This window comes from Rhynchophorus ferrugineus, unplaced genomic scaffold, assembly GCF_030347505.1.
Source record: "Rhynchophorus ferrugineus isolate W39M unplaced genomic scaffold, kcgeb_rfMv2 rfM9, whole genome shotgun sequence".
In the NCBI taxonomy this organism is placed as follows: Eukaryota; Metazoa; Arthropoda; class Insecta; order Coleoptera; family Curculionidae; genus Rhynchophorus; species Rhynchophorus ferrugineus.
The window spans coordinates 35,497,002-35,523,361 of record NW_027472588.1 but is presented as its reverse complement, the minus strand read 5'-3'; the positions used below and the strand labels follow the sequence as shown (position 1 = coordinate 35,523,361).

General features: G+C 29.8%; 1 protein-coding gene across 1 annotated transcript; it reads right to left on the bottom strand.

Moving 5' to 3' along the window:
- Positions 1 to 863: 863 nt before the first annotated feature.
- LOC143203260 (uncharacterized) lies at positions 864 to 26,009 on the bottom strand. The gene is made up of 4 exons (XM_076415429.1): positions 25,869 to 26,009; positions 11,578 to 11,722; positions 10,982 to 11,243; positions 864 to 1,594 (listed from the first exon to the last, which is right to left on the bottom strand). Exons 2-4 carry the CDS (start codon positions 11,717 to 11,719, stop codon positions 1,432 to 1,434), a joined length of 567 nt encoding a protein of 188 aa, XP_076271544.1. The 5' UTR covers positions 11,720 to 11,722; positions 25,869 to 26,009; the 3' UTR covers positions 864 to 1,431.
- Positions 26,010 to 26,360: the final 351 nt, after the last annotated feature.

Genomic DNA, 26,360 nt, shown 5'->3' with positions numbered 1-26,360 from the left:
TAAATCTGGAAAGTATTGCGACCGATGTTTTGGACGACTCGAATAGTGGCTTAATCAATGTATTTTTTTTAATTATGATATATCTGTTAATTTGTGGTTTCTTTTATATCCTGATGTAAACTTTGTATGTACCTTTCATGATAGTTATTAAGATGTTATTGTATATGTAGAATAAGTTTTTTTATTTTCTACTACTTTCTACTGTAACCACTTCAAGTAACTCTACAGAGTTATCAGCAACATCGGTGTTTCATTTATAGATCATTACATTTATTTCTATCTATTATCTATTATAAGTATCACACGTTTTCAACTAATATTGCGAAATTTTTGGTAAAACGTATGAGAATCGATTTTTTTCAAGGTGAATAAGCTGATGGTGCTTTTTGATGGAGCTAGGAGAGAAGACACTTGATGGAAAAGGTAGCTGTAAGAATCTGAGTATATTATTTAATTCTGAGGTAGTAAAATAAGCACAATAAGTTGTGCATCCTCAAAAAGCTCTGTCTAGGTCGATGCCTGAGTATAGACATTTCTCCTTTGATTGGACTTTTAATATTTATTATTAGGACCATGATAACAGAAGTCTCATTTAAAATAATGAAACTTTACAAACATTTATCTTTTTTAAAGCACTTTTCATAAATTTTGTATCTAAGGTTTTTACGTACTGTAAGATGTATCTAAGGTTTTACTCTAACTGATATATCTGTTTATCTAACTAGTATAAGACTTACTGAACAATTTGTTTTAGGATGGGTATAAGGATTCAGGCATATAATAAATAAAACTGTTAGTGTACGTGTAAGCTTTATTATTAGATTATCAACTAATCAAAACATTTAAACAAATGAAACTCTCCATTGATGCATCAAAATTTATTATTATTAGGCCTAGATCTATAATAGTTAAATTTTCACAACAATATAAGTACGCCAAGACAAGGATATATAGTTATATATTCATGTTTAATATAGAGAATAGTTAATCAGCGATTATTACGTTTAGACAGAGACAAACAGCAAATAAAACACGTATGGGGGTTTTGAAAAAGAGAAATCTATATTTTGTTATTAAAAGTTCCAGTCTGATGGATAAATTAACAGTCAGTTTCGATAGACTAAGACATAAGAAATTTACTAGCTAGAAATAGTAAACGATGTCCCTTAATTTTAAACACGATTAATTAAAATACAATTCGATCATAATTTATATGCTATTATATATTTTTAGATTTTATTTAAAAAATATACAAGAATTCTACTATCGATGTATACTTGACTAAACAATAACTGGGGTGTTTTTCATTTCAAACGTAATCTAAATTATATCTATTAGATAGTTATAAATACTGTATTAGTATCATCAGTCACGTCGATAATTAGGAAGGGGGGGCGTGGGGGTCGATAGAACACGGAGAAGCTCTGGAGTTCAACCGACAAATCGTATATTGGTGAATACTAACGATGCTGGTCTTTTTCGGTTGCAGAAATCCACAAGTTGTCCTCTTTTACCGTTGCGTTCGGTATGGAGGGCCACCAGTAATCGGTAAACGTCGTCCTTCTTCGGGATGCACATGTAAGCAGGTTCATATCTGCAAAAAAAAAACAAATAATATAATTTAATTTAGAAATGATCTATATAAATAAGTATAAATCTCCGAAATGTACAACTCGTATAACTTCAGAATCATTACACCAAATTGGATTTTTTTCTGTTGTGTTCGTTATTCCTGACAAAAAGGTTTGTATAAAAAAGTACTATACATATAATATTATAAATATAAAGTATAACATAAATTGTTATTATAATAATCAAAAGTGATTATAATTATATTACCAAAATATCAAAATTATTTGAGAAACTGCTGTTAAAACGTATTTTTATGCTAATATGAAAATCTGCTATTTATAGAAATACCAGATTTTCAGTTTGGATTTCGAAATCAGAACTCGAATATCACCCAGCAGTCGATTATGGTGGTGACAAATCTGATGATTAAATATGCCATTATTTCAGTGCTTTGAGGTTTCAGAAGATGATAATCTTTCTGACTGAAACCTGAGAGAGTGGGCAATTTTCTGGACAATAACATAATCTATCGAAGCATTTCTTGCAGAATATTCTGCATTACTACAGTGCATTCCAAATGACTTCATTTGGTGCAAATATCATAACATATCATGTATTGCCTGTCGTAATTTGTAAATTTGTTATAGAATCAGACGATGCTGTCTGATTAGTTCCAACGTGTAAACGAATGAGCCGAAAGTCATCCGGTTGGCAGATTTATGCAAAATTCTTGAAAGCAATAGTGATAAGAGGTTATAACTCTAACCTATAAATTATTGTTGCTGTATAATTAATTGTAGATTTTAGATATTAGTTAAAATAAATTAAATTTGGTAACAATTCTGTTCAACTATTTTATTCAGATTTTTTATATGTCAAAGCTAAACCGAACCAAAAATTAGAGTTGATACGGCAAAATTGCTACGTTTTGACCTCACAAATTTAGATGACGTATATACAAAATAGACTATAGTTTATGTAACAGAGTAGATGTATTTATATATAACAACATATAAACAGAAATATATTTATTATTTTTTTAGTACTTTTATTACATTTAAATTATCACATATTTATATAAAAACTTAGATGTATACCCCAAATCTAATTATCAGTAGTATTGACATCATTTGTGAGTACTTTTAATTAAGCTTCATAAAACATAATTAAGAATTATTAATAGTGAATCTTATATTTATTAAGAATAAGATAACTATTCATTCATTGTTCGTCAGCATGTTTATTTCGATTACACAAAATTCACCAATTAGAAATATAATTACACATGAATGGTAGACAACTAATAATTAGATCATAATTTAATATAAGAATGCTTTTCAAAATCGATTTATCTACACAAAATGTTGGATTGCCTTGAGACTGTTCTGCCCCCGAAACTAAAAGGAAGTTAAATTAAGTTATTTCGGAAAGTTTTACAGCAAATAAATATTGCATTTAATACTTTTATAAAGAATGGCGCGACAAACATATACGGTCAGTAGGTCAATAATTGAATGAAATAAATTATTTTATATAAAATATGGCCTAGGCAATACAATATCTTCCTCATTTTTTCCTCCAACAGTCTTTTCTACTCTATTGTAAATTGTTTCAAACCTTTCAACATCTGGCTTACAATTTTAAAATAATTCTATATTATCTGTCGTAATTTCCAGGTGCTAGAGCTAATTATACTTTGTTCCCATTAATGATAGCTGTCCTGGCACAAGCTCAATAGAAAAAGTATTGCAAAAGATGAATGGATCCTCAGATTGAATCTAGAGAACTCTAGAGACGCGAACAAGAGGTAGCTAGCAATAGATCATGGTTTTACTAATAATTATAATACACTTTATCTTAACATAAAGAAAAATTCTTCCACCTAAAATATATTTTAATACAAGTTATTAATTTAATAAGTATTCACATTAACAGATTTGCACACTTATCCAACACTTTTTAAATAAGAAATTGATTTATTTGTTAAACAAAGCTTAAAAAAAACTCATCTCTCTCTCAATTTTTTCCATTATAAAATATTTTAAGATGAAAAAAAATTGTTTAATATTATAATAGATTTACTTATGCGTTATTGCCTGCCATTTATTCAGTCTGTACGAAGGAAATCTACGAAGATCTTAATATAATTTTACTGAAGATTAACTATACAGCTCATTATTGGGTATTGTGTGGGTTGGATAATAAGAGAAATATTCAAAGTTTCCATGTTTTACATAAGAGTCAGTTAGCAAAGCATATTGTTAACATTGATGGACAACTAGCAGGAAGAACAGTTTGAATAAAACTCTAGTAGATCCGTGTACTAGCAATGTATCAAAAACATATTCGAATATAACTTAAGTTACTCATTTTTATGATTCAAAAACAATTGTCTTCATGGATTAGCCCTAAACAGAAAACTAAGATTATTGTTGTAAGTTTTTGGAACAGAAGTAAATAACAATTCTTAAAAAACATCATAATTTATGGAATATCCTTATATTTTCTCGATATTTATTACATATCTCAAAATATTGTATCAAAAATTAGTGGAATTATGAAGGTATTGTTGCAACATTTACCATATTTGCTAGATTTAGTTTCCTGTTACGTCTCGTGCTGTTTTGAAACCCCCAAAAAAGCTTCTAGCAGTTGTGGAAAATACAAAATAGCTAAAATATATATCACATCATAGTTATTTCATGGATGAAAAATGATTTGCATCATACGAATAGGTGCAGTCTATTTCAAGGCATATTTTGTCAACCTCTCGGATTCTTTCATAAAAGATTTAATCCACAAATAGAATATAATTAAAATTATTGCATTTTGTTGAAGTTTATAGTTATTGCATATTTCTTAATAATATGTATTTTAAATCTAATGACCAAACTTATTAAACTACCTCGTATTTGATTGAAAATGACGGTACCTAGATCAATTATTGTTTTATTTTGATAACACTTTGATCAACCTCATTAATAGTTTATACTATATAATATCATACATTATCTGTTGTTTAAACATTTGGTTTCTTTATTCTGAATAAATAATCTTTATTCCTTTCCCCAGTTTTTATGAACACAGTTTTATACGTTTTGTATTACAGACCATCAAAAGGACTATGAAAAAAGATACGGAAAAGGTCATGTTAATCGTATATTCAGACCGAAAACCATAATTTAACGCTCAATTGAACATCGATATCGATATGTTCGCGTGTGGACACATAGACTATAAAAAAGGGCCTGTAGTTAGGATCCAAAAAATGTTTATTTCTGGGGTATAGTTTTTTGTTTCCAAAGTTTGAATTGCAAGGTGTACGATCTCATAAGGTTCACCCCTCTCTTTTTTTCAGTTTTTGCACAAAAAGAACTATCGAAAAAAAAATACCTGGAAGGAACTTAGTTAAAGGAAATATACTGGAACTCTCTAAAAAAAGTTCCACAGCTGACAGTTTAGGGTTAGTAAATATAGTTTATTACGCTTGATCATCTTCAAACACTGCTCCGAATCATCAACTATCTATCAGTTGTTGTTTTTGGACAAAAGTGAGCTCTCGCGGCACCCACTTTGCACAGAGTTTTCTCGTACCCAAATATTCGTGAATGATATGATGTACACGTTCAGTTGATATCGTTAGAGATTCTGTTATTTCATTCAATTTCAATTTACGGTCATTCAGAATCATTTTGTGGTTATTTTTATTGTTTTCGTCAGTAACAACCTCTTCTGGACGTCCACTCCATTCACCGGCTTCGGTGATCATTTCACCGCGTTTAAACTTAGCATACCAATCCTTGATGGTTGACTTTCATGGTGCAGTGTCCGGAAACTCGGCATCAAGCCAATTTTTTGCTTCAGCTGTATTTTTTCTCTTCAAAAAGCAATAACACGTGAAATACTTTTTATCCTTTTTTTATAATAACAAAAGTTGTTTCACTCAAAATGCTGTAATTCATAAACCAATGATCTGACGGCTATTAAATTTATAAACGCATCTCTTGAGGGTTTCGGCTAACTAAAATACATATGGATTTAATTCTAGTAGCGCCATTGAATTGTTAGATCATTTTCTTTTGGTTTTTATTATTGCTTTCAAGATAAGAAAAATAATATATTTTTAGATTGGATTATCATCGATGATAAGGGTTCTACTATATCGATAATCTATCACAATTTGAAATGTAGAAAGTTGCGTCAAGGAAGCTTTGTCAGCATCTATTTTGAGGCATCAGGAGGTTGTGATTTACTGTGAATTGCTAAAAATCAAATTAAACCACGCATTAAACTATGTAGTGAAGAAGAATGGTAGGGATTTTTCTTATAAGGATCTTATATATATATATATATATATATATATATATATATATATATATATATGTATATATATCTTTCTTTCTTTATTAATATAATCTTTTTAATTACCAAAAATTTTTTTATAAAAAGATGCTAAATGGATACCATAAAAATATCATTGTTAAAGTGTGATATTCTTGTGATACTCTCATATAATGTATATCTAGATTTATGGAATTAAATATATCAAGTAATTTTATCTCGGATTATGACGCTATGGAGAGAGAGTAAAAAAGCCGAATAAATCGGGAGTATTTTTCAAGAAGATTACTGCTGATTCATTGAGAGCGAATTGTACTTTTCGCAACTTATTTAACAGTAACATTATTTTTATTATTATTTCTGAATAAAATTTAGAATAACTTTACTTTATATGCTGCTAGTTTATCACATAATGCTTGACTAAATCTATTACTATTATAATTAAGTATATAAATTAAGATTTAACTTATTAATTAACACTTCAATAGTTTGAATATAATATATTATTTTCATACAAATCTTTGATAAGTCAATATGATATGTAATAAATAAATAGAAGTAAGAAAATGATAATAATAAGTGTTAATAACAGCAATGAAAGAAATAAAAGCAGGTGTGCTACGAGGCAGTGTTTTGAATTATGTTCTTTATCTACTACTCGTACATATGACAAAAATATAAAGCATTTTTGTTATATAGTTCTGATTGTAAATAATGAGAGTTAATGCACATTGTAAATCCATTAATTGTAATATTGGTTTAGTGACGAATCGACTCGAATGTATTTATATACATTTTTAATTATAATCAATCAAGACAGTTTTATAACAATACCATATTTCTAACATTGTAGATCTTAGGTAGCGTGTTGTTTAGAATTGTCGTGATGGAAGAAGTGACCCATTTCCTACTTCAGCAGATTTAATTGATGGCAGCGAAGTGCTTAATTAACTGTTTGGTCAGGTTCTAGCATTTTATAATGAACAATGTCTTTCCCCACTTTTCATACTGGTACTGATGATGGTTGAGCTTTGCAATTATTTGCGAGCCTTTTATATTGTCATCCCACATTTCATCGCCGGATACCGTTACTGGAATGAAAATGAACAAACTTAATCTAGTACTAGCGTTGACTTGAAACTACCGATCACAATAAACACCAATCAATTTTGGATGACAATGCGCTTCATTCTCAATTTTTCGGAGGTTAAATAGCAATATTTGACAAAACCTTCTGGAACCCCCGTATTGAAATTTTGTCTCCTTTACATCCAGAGTATTTTATAGATTAATAGATGCAACTTTAAAACTATCTATAGGGAAAACCGAAATTCCTCTTTCCCGGACTTATTAAAGTTTGTACAACTGGAAATTTCTGCAATATATTTGTTTCAGCAAGTCAGTTTTGAAAAAATTTGCGAAAAGGAAAATGTTTGCTCAAATTTAATCATGGACGTAGCGCAAGTCTTCGATAAAGTCTGGCATAAAGGACTCATCTATAGATTCCATAAAATATTACTGAACGCTTAAACTTCTACATCTCAGCCAGGATTTTTAGAGTTAAACAAGAAGCTTACTCAACAATGAACGGAATAAAAGCAGGTGTGCTGTAAGGCAGTGTTTTGAATACCGTTCTTTCTCTGCTACTCGTACATATGACAAAAATATAAAATATTACTATGGCTTCATATACTGGTGGCAGTACTATATTTGTTATTACAAACTACCAACTAGTAAACGGAATAAATGGCAATGAGGCATGGAGAATAAATATAAATCAGTGTAAATCAATGTATATATAATTTAGGAGCTTATCGAAAGAAAAAAAAAACTCTAGTTAAATTTCAAAAAAACATGTATTGGTAAGTTTGTAGGATGAAAGAAAATCTAAATTATCTTTACATAATAAGTTGCTGCAGTACAAGCAAGTAATAGAAACTAGCTGGATCTATAGAATTCAGTTATGGGGATGTTGTACGACAAGTAATATAAACGCAATATAAGTATTTCAGAATAAAATCTAGAGAAGTATTGTGGATTCTCCCAGATACTACACGAACAGTAATTGTTCGTCTAGTAAAAACGAGGCCTTCAGATTCCAACTGTCATACAGAAAATTAAGAGATTTTCATTTTTCATTTTCAAGTGCTGCAACTCTTGGACAACACTGAACTAGTAAGGTGTTGCTTACCAAATTTTGTGATATTGTGTAGTAAAGAGTACTAAATGGTAAAAACGCGGAGCAGTGCTTCTATTTTAAAATAGACTAAGTAGTGACTAATGGGTATTCTTAGGTAAGTATTTAGTTTTAAGTTTCTGTAGAGACAAATTGTAAGTTAGTCGGTAACATAATATTCAAATACATATAATATATATCAACGATTATCTACAACTAAAATTCATATCTCGTTATAATTGTAAAGGAAATCACTTACTGAAGAGATCGTCTACATGACATTCTGTAATAACAAAAAAAATATATTGAATAGACTGATACAAATGATTTCCAAGCTCATTAATTCATATATAATAAGATGAGCAAGGCTAGAATATTAGATACATCCCAATTTTATTCCTTCTAATGATAATCACATTTAATGAACTCATTTATTCAGACTAAGATGTTCAAATGAATGTCAATTTAAATTAAATAAAAAGCAGTCTAATTCCATAAACTCCAATAGAGAAAACGCTGTTTAGTGAAAAGAATCGGTTCTATCTATCGGAAAATTGTTCCGTTGAAAGTAGCTTTTTCAGTCATTTTAAAATTAATGACACCGCAATATAAACAAGAACAAAAAATGGAGGGCGCGTCCCGAAGAAGATTAACTTTAACTTTCCTAATTGGAGACGTTGTCTGCATTTCTCCTTTCTCCGTTGGACTAATTAGCAAAAAATTACGCCGGGAAAAGGGAGAAGTATGACCGACACCGAGCCATTTAATGTTCTTCGCTTGTATTCAATTTCAGCAAGTTATGTTTGCCGCATAATAAATTATTTGCTAGATAATTAAAGTATCGACTGAAAAGTCGCCGGTCGGAATTGTCCTATTTAGATGATTTCATAGTAAAGCATAGTAATATATAGCCTATTCAAAATAACAGTGAACTCAAGTCATCAAGATGTTTTCAATTAATTCTAGTTAAAAAGGGACACAATGCTGTCTGATAAGTTTAAACATGTAATAGAATCAACCTGCAAAAATCTTCCGGTTGTCAAACGTCTGCAAAATTCTGAATATTAATTATATTAACTTTATATGTAGTAATGTTGTAAGCAAGAAATGTTATACATATTTTTATGATTCTGCTATTATATTATATTATCTAAATGTTATGCTATTTCTAGAATATTTTCTTTATTGGAGAAACAATTTACAAAAACAAACCATCAGTTGATATTTGATATTGTTTTTTGATGTATTTTGAAATTTTTTTATATTAATGTTAACTAGTATCTAAATAGAATATTTTATTAAAATTCTTTTTTTTAAATATATAAATATATTAATTGTAATTTTTATTTTCCCCCTGTAGTAAATAAATCTGCTTGATAAGCCCTCAGGTGTTTTAGACGAACAAAACTTTGATATTGTCGGTTTGGTTGGAACAGTTGTAAAGGCGACAGGACGTTCCTCCTACTGTTGCGATAGTTGCGGGTTCGAATCCTGCTGGACCATGGTCGTAAATTTATATTTGTGATTGTCCTTAGACAAGAGTGCAAAATCCGATAAGTAAAGTGATCCCAGTCAAGCCAGTAACCAGGCTGGGTAAGACTGGATGTCTTCTGGGATGATTTCTAAGTTGGTTACTCGCCAGTCGGCAGACTTAAGGCCGAGGATCGTGGTTCGGAGCCCACGTTAAACTGTAGGTCCAGTCCAGATAGACCCTCGTTGCTAAAAAGGAGATTTTAAAAGAATATAACAAGATCTTGGCTACACTTTATACGTAGGAGATTGTATTTTAAGTCTGTCTATTCTGTGGTTTACATTCAATAGTTGTATTTGAAACAAATACGTTTCTATTTTGCTTGTCGTCTGCCTTACTTATGTAATGAACAGCGTTGCCAACTGGTGGGAATGCCTCAATCTGCGGAATCTCATATTCATTAGGGATTTTTTGGAGATTGTCATTATGTAACGAAAATGAGACGATTTCTGAAATCTCATCGTAGATATAAGATCCATAGTATATAGTATACAAATACATATATAATTATTTCAAAGCATGTTTTAGATTACTTATATATATATATATATATATATATATATATATATATGCTCAGGATCACGACTTACCACGAAGCACAATATTATGATACATAATCATTAGATTCAAATAATGACTGGATTTTCTTTATGTTCCATCAAATTGTCTGCTATTGATACTTCAATATAATATCTGAGCTAATATTGATATCATTAAAATTAATTTAATAATAACGGTATTCGACATGAACACTATTAACGGCTTCAACAATTCAACTCATTTTCTAGGTTTACTCCAAATATAGAATGGATCAAAAACTGGAGAAACAATGGAAAATTTGAAGAAAGATGAAAATGTTTTGCTTTTTCTTTTTTTTTATGGAACACAACCAAGAATTTTATGTTATATTTCAGCGACTCTATATTTTCTTGAGTAGCTCAACAGCTACAAATTAAATCACAAGATTAGAGATGAGTGTTGACCTCATGTTATGTTTGATTTTGATCAAAATGGGTTTAAACTTCATAAAGATAATATAGATGACAGACATGTATGCTACCGGGGTAAAGTTTGTCTTGTACCCAAACATAAAAATTCGGATGTTCTTCCTATGTACCTTAACCTACTAAATATAGATAATGTAGCATTTTAATGGCAGGAAGGGAAATCATTTTGTAAATTCTTCAATGTTGGTAAGCGGGGTACATAACTTTCTTGCTTTCGTATTTTTAGATTTTGAGAACGAATAAACAAATTAATGTTCGCAAAGAAAACAATAACGTTATTTGAAGTTAGACCAGAGACTTTTCAGTATATACATGTTCCCTTAACTTCCGAATAGATAAAACAAGAGAACTAACCGGTTGTTTTGCCTTTTCCATGGATACTTTCTGTAATATTTCGATCGTTTAGACGACATTGGTCTCAGCTCTTGTTCGTTGTTTTCGGGCTCGCTTGGATCAGCCGAATCGAAGATTTCTCGTCTGAGATTGTCTAAGGATTGAGGTTCTTCAACATACAGCAATGGACTGGCGTCTTGAGGCCATGGTAGTAGGAGTAGTTTCGCTAGAACATCGCTCTTTCGTCTCAAATCCTCTTCTGTTCTTTCTTTGGAGTAAATTTCTATAAATAAATGAAATTAGTTGTTACCGATAAAATTATATTAGATATTAAATTTTGTTTGGTACGGTGTTCGATAAGTTTGTGGTATGAGACGAGCGTAAACATGGTAAATCAGCTAGACGTTAAGAGAGTTCGTGTTCGCATATTTTTAAAAAATAAAATTTGACTTGATAGTTCAACTTTAGCCTGAAACACTACTTGTAAACAAATAAGAAATCTTAGTTATGTTCTTGTGGAAAGTAAGATATTAAAATGGTGTTGTTGTCTGCTCGAACTTACTGAAAAGTTTGGCTCTTTTAACTATTTAAATATAGTAAATAATTGATGCACTTACCTCCTATATGATCAATGTCATCAGGAATCCGATTGGTACCTTCGGGCGCGAAATCTAAATCGTCCTGTTCAAATGCGCATATCAGACTTCCCAAGAATAAAATAATTCCGATAAGATATGTGACCATAGTGGAAAATCCCATTGCCTGTAACAAAATATCAGTCAAAAATAGCCACATAAAATTTTCATTGAATATAATCGATACCTGATTACTGGTTATCGATTTGCTTTGCTAGAGTACATAGAACATATTTGGTAAACGGCACTAAATTAAACGACATTACATTTTCAAGGGTATTTTTATAGCAAACTTAATGTTCTCTATTTTATTTTTTTTTATGAAAGAAATTTATTGGTAAAGTATATTGGTAGTAGATATGTACAGTTAAAGCAGAAAATGTTTTAATATAACACAAATAAATTAACGTATATAAATTTGTATAAAATTTACTTATATAAGTCTTCTCTACAGAGAACTGTAGACTCTACTATACGCGTTTAAGGTAGTCTTCCAACAATTATTTATGTCTTATAGGTATGATTTTATATATCTTCACAAAAAATAGTCTAGAAATATTAAATATCACTCTAAATCATAGGTCCGAAATAAATGGTGCCTTCGTCAAATATTTTGAGATAAATAACATCATTATGTAGGTAAAAGCATATCAGATAGGTTCAGTTCAATACAAAAAAGTCAGTTATTTAAAAGTCATTCGGTTCTTGCTTTATTCATTCAGTAAATAAATAAATAAATACACAAACTATAGCGTCAAAGTCAAGGATTAGGTGAAACTTTAAAACAGAGACAAAAATAAATAAATTCCTGCCATCTAAAATACAAAATTAGTATTGGAAGCCAAGTGGTCTAGAAAACTAGCCTCTACGACTGCGATAAAGTCTACATAAGATAAGTCTATCTAAGACTAAATATAAGAAGGAAAGAACACCGAATTGCATCCAGAAGAATGAGCTTCTTTACTCTTTACTTTTTAATATTTTCTTTGGGGAATAAAATATAATTTAACAACAATTCTATATTTTTGCTGATTATGTACACATTTTAATCGGCAAGGAATGCCTAGACTTATTAGACATATAGGACTATTAGTTAGTGCTATAAATTATGTAAATACTAGCGTATATATTATCTTGCATCAATAGTCTTTGCAGGTCAATATTATCATATACCGTGAATCAAACAGACGTAGCAAAATTGCGCAAGCTTAATATTATATATACTGACATTTGAATCAAATCATTATTTTATATCCAGTAATACATATATTTTTGAAAGCGATTCTTTTCATATAAATTTCTAGCTCTAATTTTTGATAAATTCTAATGTATAACATTTTGTCACTTTTTTGATAGAGCTATAGTTCTGCTATTATAAAAATTATGGAATCTATGAACAAAAGCCTCTTTCAAAACCACTTTTATATCATAATATCGTTATATAGTAGATATATCAAGCATTTCTTATCAGCCTCTCTCAACCTTTGTATCTCGACGTTGTCATGACGCACGAAAGATAGTCAATGGATATGTTTTTTTAAGTCCTTGCTTATGTTGCCTTTTTTTAATAGTAGATTATTGAATTAATTGTTTGGTCAATGCTCAGGATCACGAGTTACCACGAAGCAATTATCATACCTAATCATTAGTTTCAAAAAATGGCTGGATTTTCTTTGTGTTCCATCAAATTGTCTGCTATTGAGTGATTTGGAACCCAAGTATCGAGCTTCTTTTCCAGTCTTATGTACACGTAAATGGATAAAAGCTGTTTTATAGCCGATGTTTAGGTTCGTAGCAAGATTACAAGATCAAGATAAAGCCCATCAAGTCACATTAAGTGTATTGTAAGAGAATATCAACTAAAAAATCAAAATATTTCGAAAATCGTTATCTTGAATTTTTATTTTCAAAGTTACTTTGTCAGTAGATATATTCGATTTTATAGCTACTATCGAATATCATCGCGTAAAGACCGCTTTGTGGTATTTAACTGATTTTTATTAAATTAACTTCAGTAGGGAACTAATATACCAAAAAATATACACAAATCCAAAATCTCCCCTAAATACAAAAATACCAAAATTTAAAGACAATTTATAAATAGGAATGTGGAGTACAAAGGAAATAAATTAGATTACATTACAATATTGCTTAAAATATCAAACAATTTCGTTACAACATTAAGGAATTCTTCCTATAAGAGTATAATAAATGGAAATTTTAATAGCACGATATGAAATTCATTTATGTTAATAAAAGGGAAACAATTAGCGGTATGTTATTGTCGAGGGACCTCAATTCTGTTGTTGCTTATGCATGAAAATAATTTCTCGAGAAATAATAAAAAACAAAATAATAAAGTCAAATCAGGATAAGCGAGGCAAGATACTGCGCGGTAATTGTCTGTACAGGGATAAATTTTATTCATCGTTTACCATACAATAAAATCCCCTCCAACTTATCACCGTGGGTTGGATTATGGCTTGGGAATTTTATATTAGTCATGCATAACCATTTTATAAGCTGATGGGTCTTAACTGAAAACATATTTGGATTTATCATTTACATTTAAGGAGGATCGAATGGAATAAAAGCATCTGATATAAAGACTCTATAATGTGCTATCCTACGTCTTAAATTCAATATAATTTATTGAATCCAATTTTAACATAACACGAAATCGTTTACGCACATTAGAAATTAAAATAATCTTTATCCCTTTCCGGACATTTTCTTCGCAAATATTAATTTATAAAATTCAGCAGCAGCTTCGATACCAGATTTATTAAAACAATAAAAATTATATTAAAATATATTTAGAAAATACAATATCTTTAAAATAAATTGGCGCGAAATTAAACACGATATATAAGTTTCCATGATTAGAGAGAAATGAGTATCATACTTGAATAAATTATGATAATATTTTCTTTATAGAATATACCAAATAAACATTGTAGCAAATATCTATATGATAAGTATATGAAAACACTGATTTAAATTGTTCGCAACTTATTTAACAGTAACATTATTTTTATTATTATTTCTGAATAAAATTTAGAATAACTTTACTTTATATGCTGTTAGTTTATCACATAATGTTTGACTAAATCTATTATTATTATAATTAAGTATATAAATTAAGATTTAACTTATTAATTAACACTTCAATACTTTGAATATAATATATTATTTTCATACAAATCTTTGATAAGTAACTAGGATATGTAATAAATAATTAGAAGTAAGCAAATGATAATAATAAGTGATAATAACAACAATGAGAGAAAAAGCAGGTGTACTACAAGGCACTGTTTTGAATACTGTTCTTTATCTACTACTCGTACATATGAAAAATATATAAAACATTTTTATTATATGGTTCTGATTGTAAATAATGAGAGTTACGTCTTGTTATGATTAGTCTATGATTAGTTACTACGTCTCAAATTCAATATAAATTTATTAAATCTAATTTTAACATAAAACGAAATCGTTTACGCACATTAGAAATAAAAATAATCTTTATCCCTTTCCGGACATTTTTTTCACAAATATTAATTTATAAAATTCAGCAGCAGCTTCGATACCAGATTTATTAAAACAATAAAAATTATATTAAAATATATTTAAAAAATACAATATCTTTAAAATAAATTGGCGTGAAATTAAAGACGGTATATAAGTTTCCATGATTAGAGAGAAATGAGTATCATACTTGAATAAATTATGATAATATTTTCTGTATAGAATATACCAAATAAACATAGTAGCAAATATCTATATGATAAGTATATGAAAACACTGATTTAAATTGTTCCATTTTCTGAATTGTAACAATACTTGGTAACAATAATTGGGTTAATTTGCGTATTCATAAAAAATCTAAATCAAACATGAAAAGATGAAATCATGAAATTTAACACAGTTGAAACCATATGCCTGAAATATGCGAAATGTAGTCATAATATTTTAAATAATACGTGTTCGGTTCCCAATATGGTTTTAATACCAATATGGGTTTTCAAAAAAAAAAAAATTATGTGGAACTGGAAAATTTTTGGTTTGTAGGGGGGATGCCTAGTTACTAAATGTGTGTATGGCGTATATAACATTGTGATGGTGGAAATATCTTTCATGTTGATCAATTATAGCTGATTTTTATTATAACTCATATAATAATATTATTTTATGCTTGATGTTTAATGTTTTAGCAATATCCTACGATGATATAAGTGGGTCTAAATTGATATTTTAAGTAATTTCGCCGAATTTTCAATGTTTTATGATTTAGCTGTAACGAAACATCTGGAATTAACATAAGACAACAATCCAAAATAAATACTACTAGAGATATTAGACTTTAAAGTTGTCTAACAGGAAACATGAATAATTTTCCTCAATCTATATATAGGAAATGTATGGTGTTACCTTTAAAAAATTGTTGCTGACGTATGGAAATAATATTTTTTACGTTATTTTATTATTTACACACTACACGTATCAGTCATTTATTATTGGGGATTCGAAAATTTGAACTTTATCCTGACAATTCATTTTTTAAATTGATGAATATTTATTTAAAATACGTTGAAATTTTGGGAAGGTTTGTATTGGATATACGTGAAAAATTTGAATATTTGTATCATTTGTTTCGAATATTTCATGTAAAAGTAGCAATACAACCTCATGGCATGAATTATGATATTTTAGAAAAGTATACGGACTTTTTCTTAGTTCTGCAGCGGTCCAGAATATTGGAGTTATTTTGACTTTATATATTTATATTGAAATAATTTTTTTATTCATAATTATGGAGTAGGTATATGTGTGTTATTTTTTGTGTATAATATTAGCATAAATAAGTTAAACACCTTTACGAATATCAGAATCCCCTTTCAAGGTTTGTAAACCAGAATAATTTACTTCTTGCTGCTTATTAGTAACCATGATAACTATGAAAATTTAGTCAGTTTTGCTTTTTTAAGGTTCATGTTAATTATCTGTAAAATAAGATCTATGCGAGATGATCTTGAGGGAAATGAGAAATGAGGTTATTTTAATATTAATTTCTAGAACTAAGCTTTATTAGTAGCTTGATGCATATCAAGGATGGTTACCTAGTTTGCCATTTATGATTTTTATATTTTTATATGTATCAACATAAATATATTAACCTGTATTAAAATTGGCAGTACTAAAACGGATCGGGATGCACAAATGACTTTTGTAAGTAATACTTAGTCATAGTGCAGAAGGTCTGCGGTAGATAACCTCAAATGAATGATATACATAGATTTTTCTTTTCCAAACATACTGATAATTGTGGTAATATTTTAAGCTTAGGGCATACATTTTAAAACCTGTTAACATACTTATTTAGAACTGAAGTTTAATCAGAGTAATATATATTTTTAATAATTATTTAATGAATAAGAACGGTAGTATCCAGCTCACCCAAGAGACCAATTCAACCAGATACATCATATGCTCTATTAGTGAATTGAATTCAAATACAAAACACGTAGCACTACCACTTATTAAAGTTGCCAGAAAAATCACTGAACTGGAATAAACTTTGAGTAAACTAATGGAACAAATTTGTTAAATGCTTAGTTATCTCAACACGGTAGCCAGTAAACTTGCCCTATGGCTAAATACCTAAAATTCAAATCACCATCTGAAATGGCAATTGCTTCCAACAACACACTCGGACGTATTGATGAACATTGACGTAAATATGTTTTTCGAAACACATATACACACAATATCTGGATAGATACTTTATACGAATTCCTGAATATACATTTAATTATACAAAACCCCCAGATGATAAAGCACATGGAGGTACAGCCATAACCATTCTAGAACAAAAGTGAAAAATTTAACAAAGAATACCTATAAACATCCAATATAAGAATCGAGAAGTGCGCTAGCCAATAAAATTATTAGCGATTTGTTGTCCACCACGATTTGCAATCCGAAAATGTGAAGCAATATCATTCGTCAAAAATTAATTTTCGTTAAATTTTTCAAGAATTATCATCAAAATTAAGGCCCCTTTTTTGTATAATAATAAAACTAATTGGTCACTATTTAAATAAAGCTATACAGAATTGTATTTCTAAATTTGCCTTCAAAAACTGTAACTGGTATAGAAAGAGCAGCAATATACATAACAGAAAATATACTGGAGGTAACACGGCTAAACAGATATTATAAAAACAGAGAAAGATCTGTGCAAAGTGAGTGCCACGCGAGCTCACTTTTGACCAAAAACAATGACGAGTTTATGATTCGGAGCATTATTTGAAGATGATAAACATAATAAACCCCAGTTTATGCATCGATATGTGGCAATGGATGAAATATGGCTTCATCATTTCACTCCGAAGTCCAATCGACAGTCATCCGAGTAGATTGTACACTATGAACCCGCTCCAAATTGTGGGAAAACGCAACAGTCGGCTGGCAAGGTTATGGAGTCTGTATTTTGGTATGCGCATGGAATAACTTTCATTGACTACCTTGAAAAAGGAAGGACCATCAACAGCTATTGCATAGCGTTATTGGACCGTTTGAAGGACGAAATTGCCGCAAAACCGCAGCATTTGAAGAAAAAGGAAGTGCCGCTTCACCAAGACAATGCATCGTGTCACAAGTCAGTGAAAATGATGGCAAAAATCCATGAATTGGGCTTCGAATTGCTACCTCATCCACTGCATTCTCCAGATCTGGCCTCGAACGACTATTTCTTGTTCTCAGATCTCAAAAGAATGCTCACTGGAAAGGAATTTTCGTCAAATGAAGAGGTGATCGCCGAAACTGAGGCCTATTTGGAAGCAAAGGTCAAAACCTATTACAAAAAAAGGTATCGAAAAGTTGGAGGGTCGCTATAATCAATCACATTTTCCCAAAAAATGTGTTTTATTATGGTATTCCTGGGATTTTTCAATTAACCTAATAAACTTATGAATTGACTTAAAGAATTAAGTAATTATTTTCAGTGCTGTAATAGGTCAGAGCATCAAATATAAGTATACATGATATTTAAGTATGGAATAATAAATGATGTAACACATGTTTGTATATTAAAAGAGAATATATTTGAATAATTTAGTATTCAATTTGTATTAAATTTTATTATTTATTTTAAAAACTTTTTTAAAAAACATCTAGCCTCAGCGGGATTCGATCCTAAAACGATATTGTCGGCGAGCTAAACTCTTAGCCGACACGGCTACCCGCAGAGTTTGTTTATACGTTTTGCGTCACCTATCTGACGACTATTCCTGGTTGCTCATTTGGGCGTTTTTCGTTTTATTAGAACATATTTGTGGGTAGCGCATATTACTCAAAAATATTAGGCCTTAATAATCTTTATGTCGATAAGCGTTAACCGTTCCAAATTTTAAACCTCTCGTAGCTTCTGTTTTCCTCGAGAGGTAAAATTTTCGCTGTATATATAGGTAATAATTATTAGAACAATGGATAAAAAATTGATAATATTCTAAGTTATGAAATTACGGCTTTATCAGAACTTCTCAAAATATGGCCTTTCTCTAAACCTTTGCTGTACCATTAATTGAAGACAAATTGACTATTCGTTTAATGAAATCGTATAGAGGTAGTTGAAAAATATATCCCTCGACTGAACAACCTACGTACTTGATGGACGAATTCGTATTCATTAAAATGCGACCCCTTTAAAATATATGTTGTTTACTATAAGCGTCGCCATCTAAACCTGGATTACTAGGTCGATATATATTTAGAAAATCAATTGAACTACATCACTGCAGGTTACAATTTGAATTGATTGGCATATCGTTCCGTGGGGCCATTCCAACGCCCATTATTTCGGACGATTTCTATTTTCTAAGTGAGTAAGTTGAGTCGTTGATATAAATTAAGATCGACCATTCGAGGCGCGTATCAATTCCAGAGATCAAAATAGAAAAAGAAATGCGTGAAATGATTTCTCTGCGTGGGTGCTGCTGCTCGATACTCGAATGATGCTGGGGATATAGTATTGTAGTCTGATTTTATTTTGTTACTTGCACTATAAATAGACCGAAAAACTATTATTCACGTCAATGCGAATCCAGTTTGATTTTTTAGTTATCGAGTCGTTCCAAATGCAAATATATTTTTTTCTTGTCAAATATTTCTTAATCCTATATTTTTTTGGAAATTTATTTTTTTTTATTCAACATAATTCCCTTCAAGGGTCCTCAACTTTTCGATACCATTTTTGTAGTGCGATTTGTCCTTTGCTCAAAATAGGACACAGTTTCTGCGATCACCTCTTCATTCGACGAAAATTTCTTCCCAGCGAGTATTTTTTTGAGATCTGAGAACAGGAAATAGTCGCTGTGGGCTAGATCTGGAGCATACGGTAGATGGAAGGATTTTTGAAAAAGATTGCCATCGTTTTCACTGATCTGTGATTCGGTGCATTGTCTTGATGAAGCAACACTTTCTTTTTCTTCAAATGCGACAGTTTATCGGCGATTTCGTCCTTCAAACGGTCCAATAACGTTATGTGATAGTCGCTGTTGAAGGCCCTTCATTTTTCAAAATAGTCAATGAAAATTATTCCATGCGCATTCCAAAATATATACGCCATAACTTTGACAGCCGACTGTTGCGTTTTCCTACGCTTTGGAGCGGAATCATCGTGTGCAGTTCACTCGGATGACTGTTGATTGGACTTCGGAGTATAATGATGGAGCCATGTTTCATCCATTGTTACATATCGACGCAAAACTCGAATTTATTACGCTTGATCATTTTCAAACAGTACTCCGAATCATTAATTCGTCGTTATTTTTAGTCAGAAGTGAGCTCGCGCGGAACCCACTTTGCACAGAGCTTTCACATACCCAAATATTCGTGAATGATATGATGTACACGTTCCGTTAATATATTTAGTGTGTCTGCTATTTCATTCAATTTCAATTTATGGTCACTCAAAATCATTATTTTTTCATAGTACAAATTATTTTTTAATAATTATTATTTAGTGCATCTATTTATATGTTTTTATAATTTAAATATAGACTATTGGCTAAATTTTGAAATGCCATTTTTCATTTACAAAAAAGTGAAATGTGTTTTGAATATGTATGCTGGAGATTATATTATGTTTATAAGACATAATCTAATGTATTAAAACTTGTTAGCGTGCACTAAAAATAATATGGAATTATTTTTCTTAAATTGTGTCTTATAAAAAATAAAATGTATAAAGTGTCCGAAAACGTAAGTTCCATTTGGATTTATGCTCTGAAGTTAGTTCAAAAAAAAAAAACAGCAGTAAAATTAGAACATTATTACACATTTGTGTAATGCCATAGTGTCAATAAGTCACCTTGAATAAGAACTGCTGAATTTTTAATGGATTATGCAACATCAACATATTAGTGATTATTTTTCGAGATAGCGAGTGATTTGAGAGATAACACATTCATTTACAACATATCATTTTTTGATTTAAATTCCAGGAAAGGAACATCATTAGATATTGCTTCTGCGGAAATGATGTTGGTCAAGTAGCGATGCATGTGGTGCTCGATAAACAGTGTTCTTTATTCCGGTTCTCTCATATAAGTGACCATAAATAACCCGCTATTTGATGAAAGACAAAGAAACATGTCAGAAAGTTGTGAAGTGTGTATTTTAAATTTGAGTAAAACTGTTACAATTAAAAGATATGTTTTTCATTTAATTCAAATTGTACACTAATTTTGGGAACTACACTAAACGAAACCGTAGTTAAAAAACCTTTATTCCAATTAAATTGAAATATTTTTGACAGTCGCCGACAAAGTTTTGGGCGCCGTTTTCTGAAAGGTCAACTAACCACATTAAAAATGCATTCTAAATGGTCAATCAACCAGGCGACATGTTCTGAATGATTTATATCAATATCCATTAAGGTGCCAAACACCGTGTAAATTATTCAAATGTTATATAGGAGTTTGTTTTTTAATATAATTATAATATTAACGTTTACATCAATCTGCTCTAGTTTAATCGATCGAAAATCCATTAAGATAGAAAGCATTTTAACGTTTACTCATTTCACGTAAGAGTGTAAATATAGTGCAGACGAGTAGCTTTCGTCAATATAGTGGGTTGGATAGTAATTAAATAATTTAAAGGTGCCTAGATGGCAAACTTAATTAAGCAATCATCATAAGTAGTAGAGATTTTGGTAGTAGGCCATTAAAATATCAAATTAATGATAGTTTAAGAAAAAAGTTAATAGTTTTCTTAGCTTGCTCTTATGATATTTACGATCTGAAGTTAACGAGTAAAAAAGAAGTTAAACGAAAAGGTAAAAAGGTAAAAAAAAGAGGTTTGTGCCACACAGGTTATAAATCGTATTGGCATTGCAGAAACAAAATAATTAGTTAAATAATTTCGCATGATCTTTTTTTAATGCCCAAGATGAAGAATAACCCTGATGCAAGATAGAAAGTATGTTTCCACAGTAATCATTTCAGTACAGATCAGTTGCTTGCTAATAGAAAAATAATTATTTGTAGTAAACTGCGTGTAAATTATGAGCTCTTTCTTTCTTCGTTGAAAACGCTGCTATTGTCGTTCGAAACTATATCATTTTGAAACCTCCACATTTACCTGAGTTTGTTCCATCAGGGTTGGTGGTTTAAATCCTAAATTTAAAAAAGACTGGATAGTGGGTTGAGAATTTGTATTCATTTAATTGAAGATACTAAAGTAAAATCAAAGAAGATTAATAATTTCAACGACTAAAAATAAATTAGGAAAATTATCTACTTAATTTAAATAATATTACTATTATCTGTGAACTCGATGATTAGAGTAGTTAATTAATAAAGGTAAAGTAAAAATTTTGAAATACGTTGTTATATTTTTAATATTAAGAATATTGGTTTACATTATCAAATATTAAACCAAAATAATGTAAAAATCGTCATGTATCCATCTTGTAGCTCGAGAGGTATAAATAAGTGAAAGCTTTTAAAGGTTTTTAATTAAAATTGAAAAGGCCTTTTTTACAAAAACATGTAATTTTACTTGTTTTCTTTGAAAAGCTTTTGGTTCTGAAGTTCTTAGTCGGAACATGAAAATATCAAAGTTAAAACTGCTTTTAAGCAGGCACAAAAATTCTGGTGCAATATTATAATAATTAGAGCTACACTTTGAATTAAATAGTAAAATTAAGAAATATGAATAACGTTTATTAGTAGGGAATTAATTTATTTAAAAACTAGATTGCAAGTTACCCTGTTCAAAATATATTAAGAAATGTGAAAGTAGATAGAAGTACTATTTAAAAACATAGTTTCGATTGTGTTCTTTTGGCATTTGACTTAGATACTTATACTATGGTTTAAATGAGATTCAAAACGCATTTTTCGTAGCTGTCGTTTCGAAAACAGGTATTTTATTATCGTTATTATTCAAGGAAGTACATTCTGTTAATAATGGTCATATTAGGAATTATGAAGTATGGCTGTTAAAAGAATCGTCTTAAAAGTCACAAAAGACATGGTAGTCAGGAGACCAAGGAAGAAAGAAAGGAAAGAAAAGAAGAACTAACTTATGTAAGAGGAGAAAAATATTCAGTTGATGTTTATTTAATTATTTAAATACGTTATAATATTATGAGTATTGATTTTGTTTAAAAAATAATGAACACCTCATATTTTCAATGTATTTTTGACGAGATTCTTTTAATATTTCCGTATATTCCCATTATATTCTTTTAATTACGAAAGATTCGCTTTTTCTCTCTACAAACAATATCATTTTGGTTCAATTTTGACTTTTTTTTAATGTTCAATAGATATAATAAATTATATCTAAAACAAATGTCAAAAAGATTATTTTATATCTTCTTATTTTAGTTTTAAACGTTTTATGTTAGATCATTTAATGTGCCTTAAATACTTCTGAGGTTAATTTAATAATGTTTGTCCAAGTTTATTTTACTGAAAACTTATTCTATTGTTCATTACAGGATTATAATTAATTAACATATAATTATAATAACGAACAGTAAACGTATAAATCAAGTTTGACTTTATTTTATTTAAAACAACGTATACAATTACATTTGTATTGTTCATATCAATTTATTCAATATCGTTTGTTTAATGGAAATATTTCGCGAGAGCGTTTTATATTTATTAATGAAATAATAGGAAATATAAAACTGAAACTGATACAGAGCTTAATTAAAATATTTATCTATATTAAACGAGTTTCCCATTGCTAAGGTTTAATAAAAACATATGAATAAAGTTTTCTATTTAGTTAAGCTAATTTGAAAATTGTCTATTATATCAGAATTTGGATGTAAAAAAAGAAAGAAAGAAGAAAATCGCATTTTTTTCATCGTTCTACAAAGCAAGTTAAAATTGACGTATTCTAAGATAGAATATATAGTAATATAACCTTTAAATGGTAGTGATGTTGTTAATACATATTCCTAATCATTTTTTTTTCGACGTTTTAGCTTAATAAGAGTCATGTTATTCTGGAAATTTTCATTATTCTGAAGATATATCTAGATGAGTAACTCGAATTGCACGAAATAAAGTGAATGCTGGAGACAAATGGGTAACCCTGCAATAGACCGAAAGTATAGAATGACCAAAATCATCGTTTTATCGACACTGTTTCTTTTGATTATTATTTTTTTGGAGGGAAGGTTCTTCAAGAGATTAATTTGGTTTCTAAGCTTGATGACAATATACTACTGCCACCAAACCAAAAATACAAAAAATATGATCAGTACTGATTAACTAAATTATAATAAAACATAAGAATTGCGTTGTTTCACAAAGAAACTAAATTTTTTGATAACAAACTAAATTATTTATAGAACCAATATTTAAAAATTCGATAAAATACATAAAATTCTATATGATCTTTACAAAAGTCCTTTAAAAAACTTGTTGGGACCGTAGTATTCTAATACTTTATCTTATTAAATACATTTTAATCCAAAAAAAGCTCGCTTCTCAATTATCAGATCAGTGGTATTTAGAATCAATTTAGAAATATCGGCTCACAGATTTTGAGAAATAATTGTATTTGAGTGAGAAATTCGCAGTCTTGTGGGCAACAGCCTTCTTAGGCAACTTGAAATAGTGTGAAAATATTTTTTGTATTTCAATGATTCTACTAAATATTAGACAAAAATATATTTTCATATATTAAGTGCAGTTCATAATAGTCAGTGTTTGAACCTCCTCTTTTTCCTTATATTATAGCTACAAAATATATATTCATATTAATATAGTATTTTTATACATAAATATTCTTTATAAAATTATTATATTTTAAAATATTGCATAGTTATTTAAAATGTTTAATTCATATGGTGTTGGAATCATCATTAAAAGTATCACTTAAATGTCTTTATTAATGTTTCGAAATGTTTCAGATAAACACTAAAATGACTGGATTATAGCCGACGGAAAGTCTTTATGATTGCTCTTTATGGGCAATAAAGTCGTAGCAATCAATCTCATTCCAAATCTCAATTAACCCTAAATAACATGATATGGGCTCATTTATTTTTGCTTTCATATAGTTCCTAGTATATTATTTAAAATATATCGAACAAAAATTTATAAAGCTGGCTTGGTGGCGCAGTGGTAAAGGCGACGGGACAGTCCTCCTACTGTTGCTATAGCCGCGAATTCGAATCCTGCTGGGGCATGGTAGTAAATTTATGTTTGTGTTTTGTGAATGTTCTAGGCAAGAGTGTAAAATCCGACAAGGAAAATGATCCCAGTCACGCCAGTAACCAGACTGGATGTCTTCTGGGATGATTTCTAAAATTGGTCACTAGCCAGTTGGTAGGCTTTAATGCTGTGGACCGTGGTTCGGAGCCCACGTTAAACTGTAGGTCCGGTCCATATAAACCCATAGTTGATAAAAGGAGACTTTAAAATATTTGAAATTTTTTTTATAAACTCTTATGTTTCCCAATTTCCAGTATAATTAATTATAGAATATAAGTCATTTAACTAACGGTAAAAAAATTATTATGACAAGATTTTATTATAAGGTTAAATCTATTATAATTAAATAATCTATTATGTCATTAATATAATATATAATTATATATGCAAATTTATTGTATTATAAGTTATATTTTTATAACTAATTTGTGAATTGTTAGATTGTGGTTCAATTAAAAAAAAAAAAGAAATTTTTACTTAATTTTTAATAATTTATTTTTAAAGTTAAAATGATGGGTTAGGTACCTTATAATCTTCGTCTCAATGCTCACAAAACCATCAAACTACACCTCGAGATCTCCACACTCGCGATAACCGAAAAAGTTTTGAAAGGAAAAGCCTGGATGCGTCACCGCCTCTCCTTCTTCGGGTCTTCCGCGTCGAACTGTTGATTCGCGACGTTGGGTTCGCGCTTTTATAGGCCGGCGTCCCGTCGTAGGTGTCCCGTACTGTTTATATCATCGGGAAAGCGCTGAAAAGCAACAAGTCCACCACGTGGGCCAGTTATCGCTGGCGGGGGTGGTGTCGCGCAGGTACGAATAATAAATTGCCTCCGTGTCCGAAGTGCCCGACGATATCGATAAAAACGGGTCCGAGAAAAATGAATGAATGGTCTTAAATTAGTTTTGCCCGGCCGTCAGCATGGCTGTTAAACAATGCGGAACTTTTCTATTTTTTCCCCTTTGTTCGCTGTCATGTGGGATTTAATTTTCCGCGCTTGATTCCTTTGGTTTAATG

Bases quoted from the DNA above. Each gene is read 5' to 3' on its own strand.
- LOC143203260 (XM_076415429.1), bottom strand. From the start codon at position 11,719: ATGGGATTTTCCACTATGGTCACATATCTTATCGGAATTATTTTATTC. The intron at 11,244-11,577 runs GTAAGTGCATCA...ATTTATTTATAG, and splicing joins TGACATTGATCATATAGGAG to AAATTTACTCCAAAGAAAGA. The intron at 1,595-10,981 runs GTTAGTTCTCTT...TTTTTTTTGCAG, and splicing joins TGGAAAAGGCAAAACAACCG to ATATGAACCTGCTTACATGT.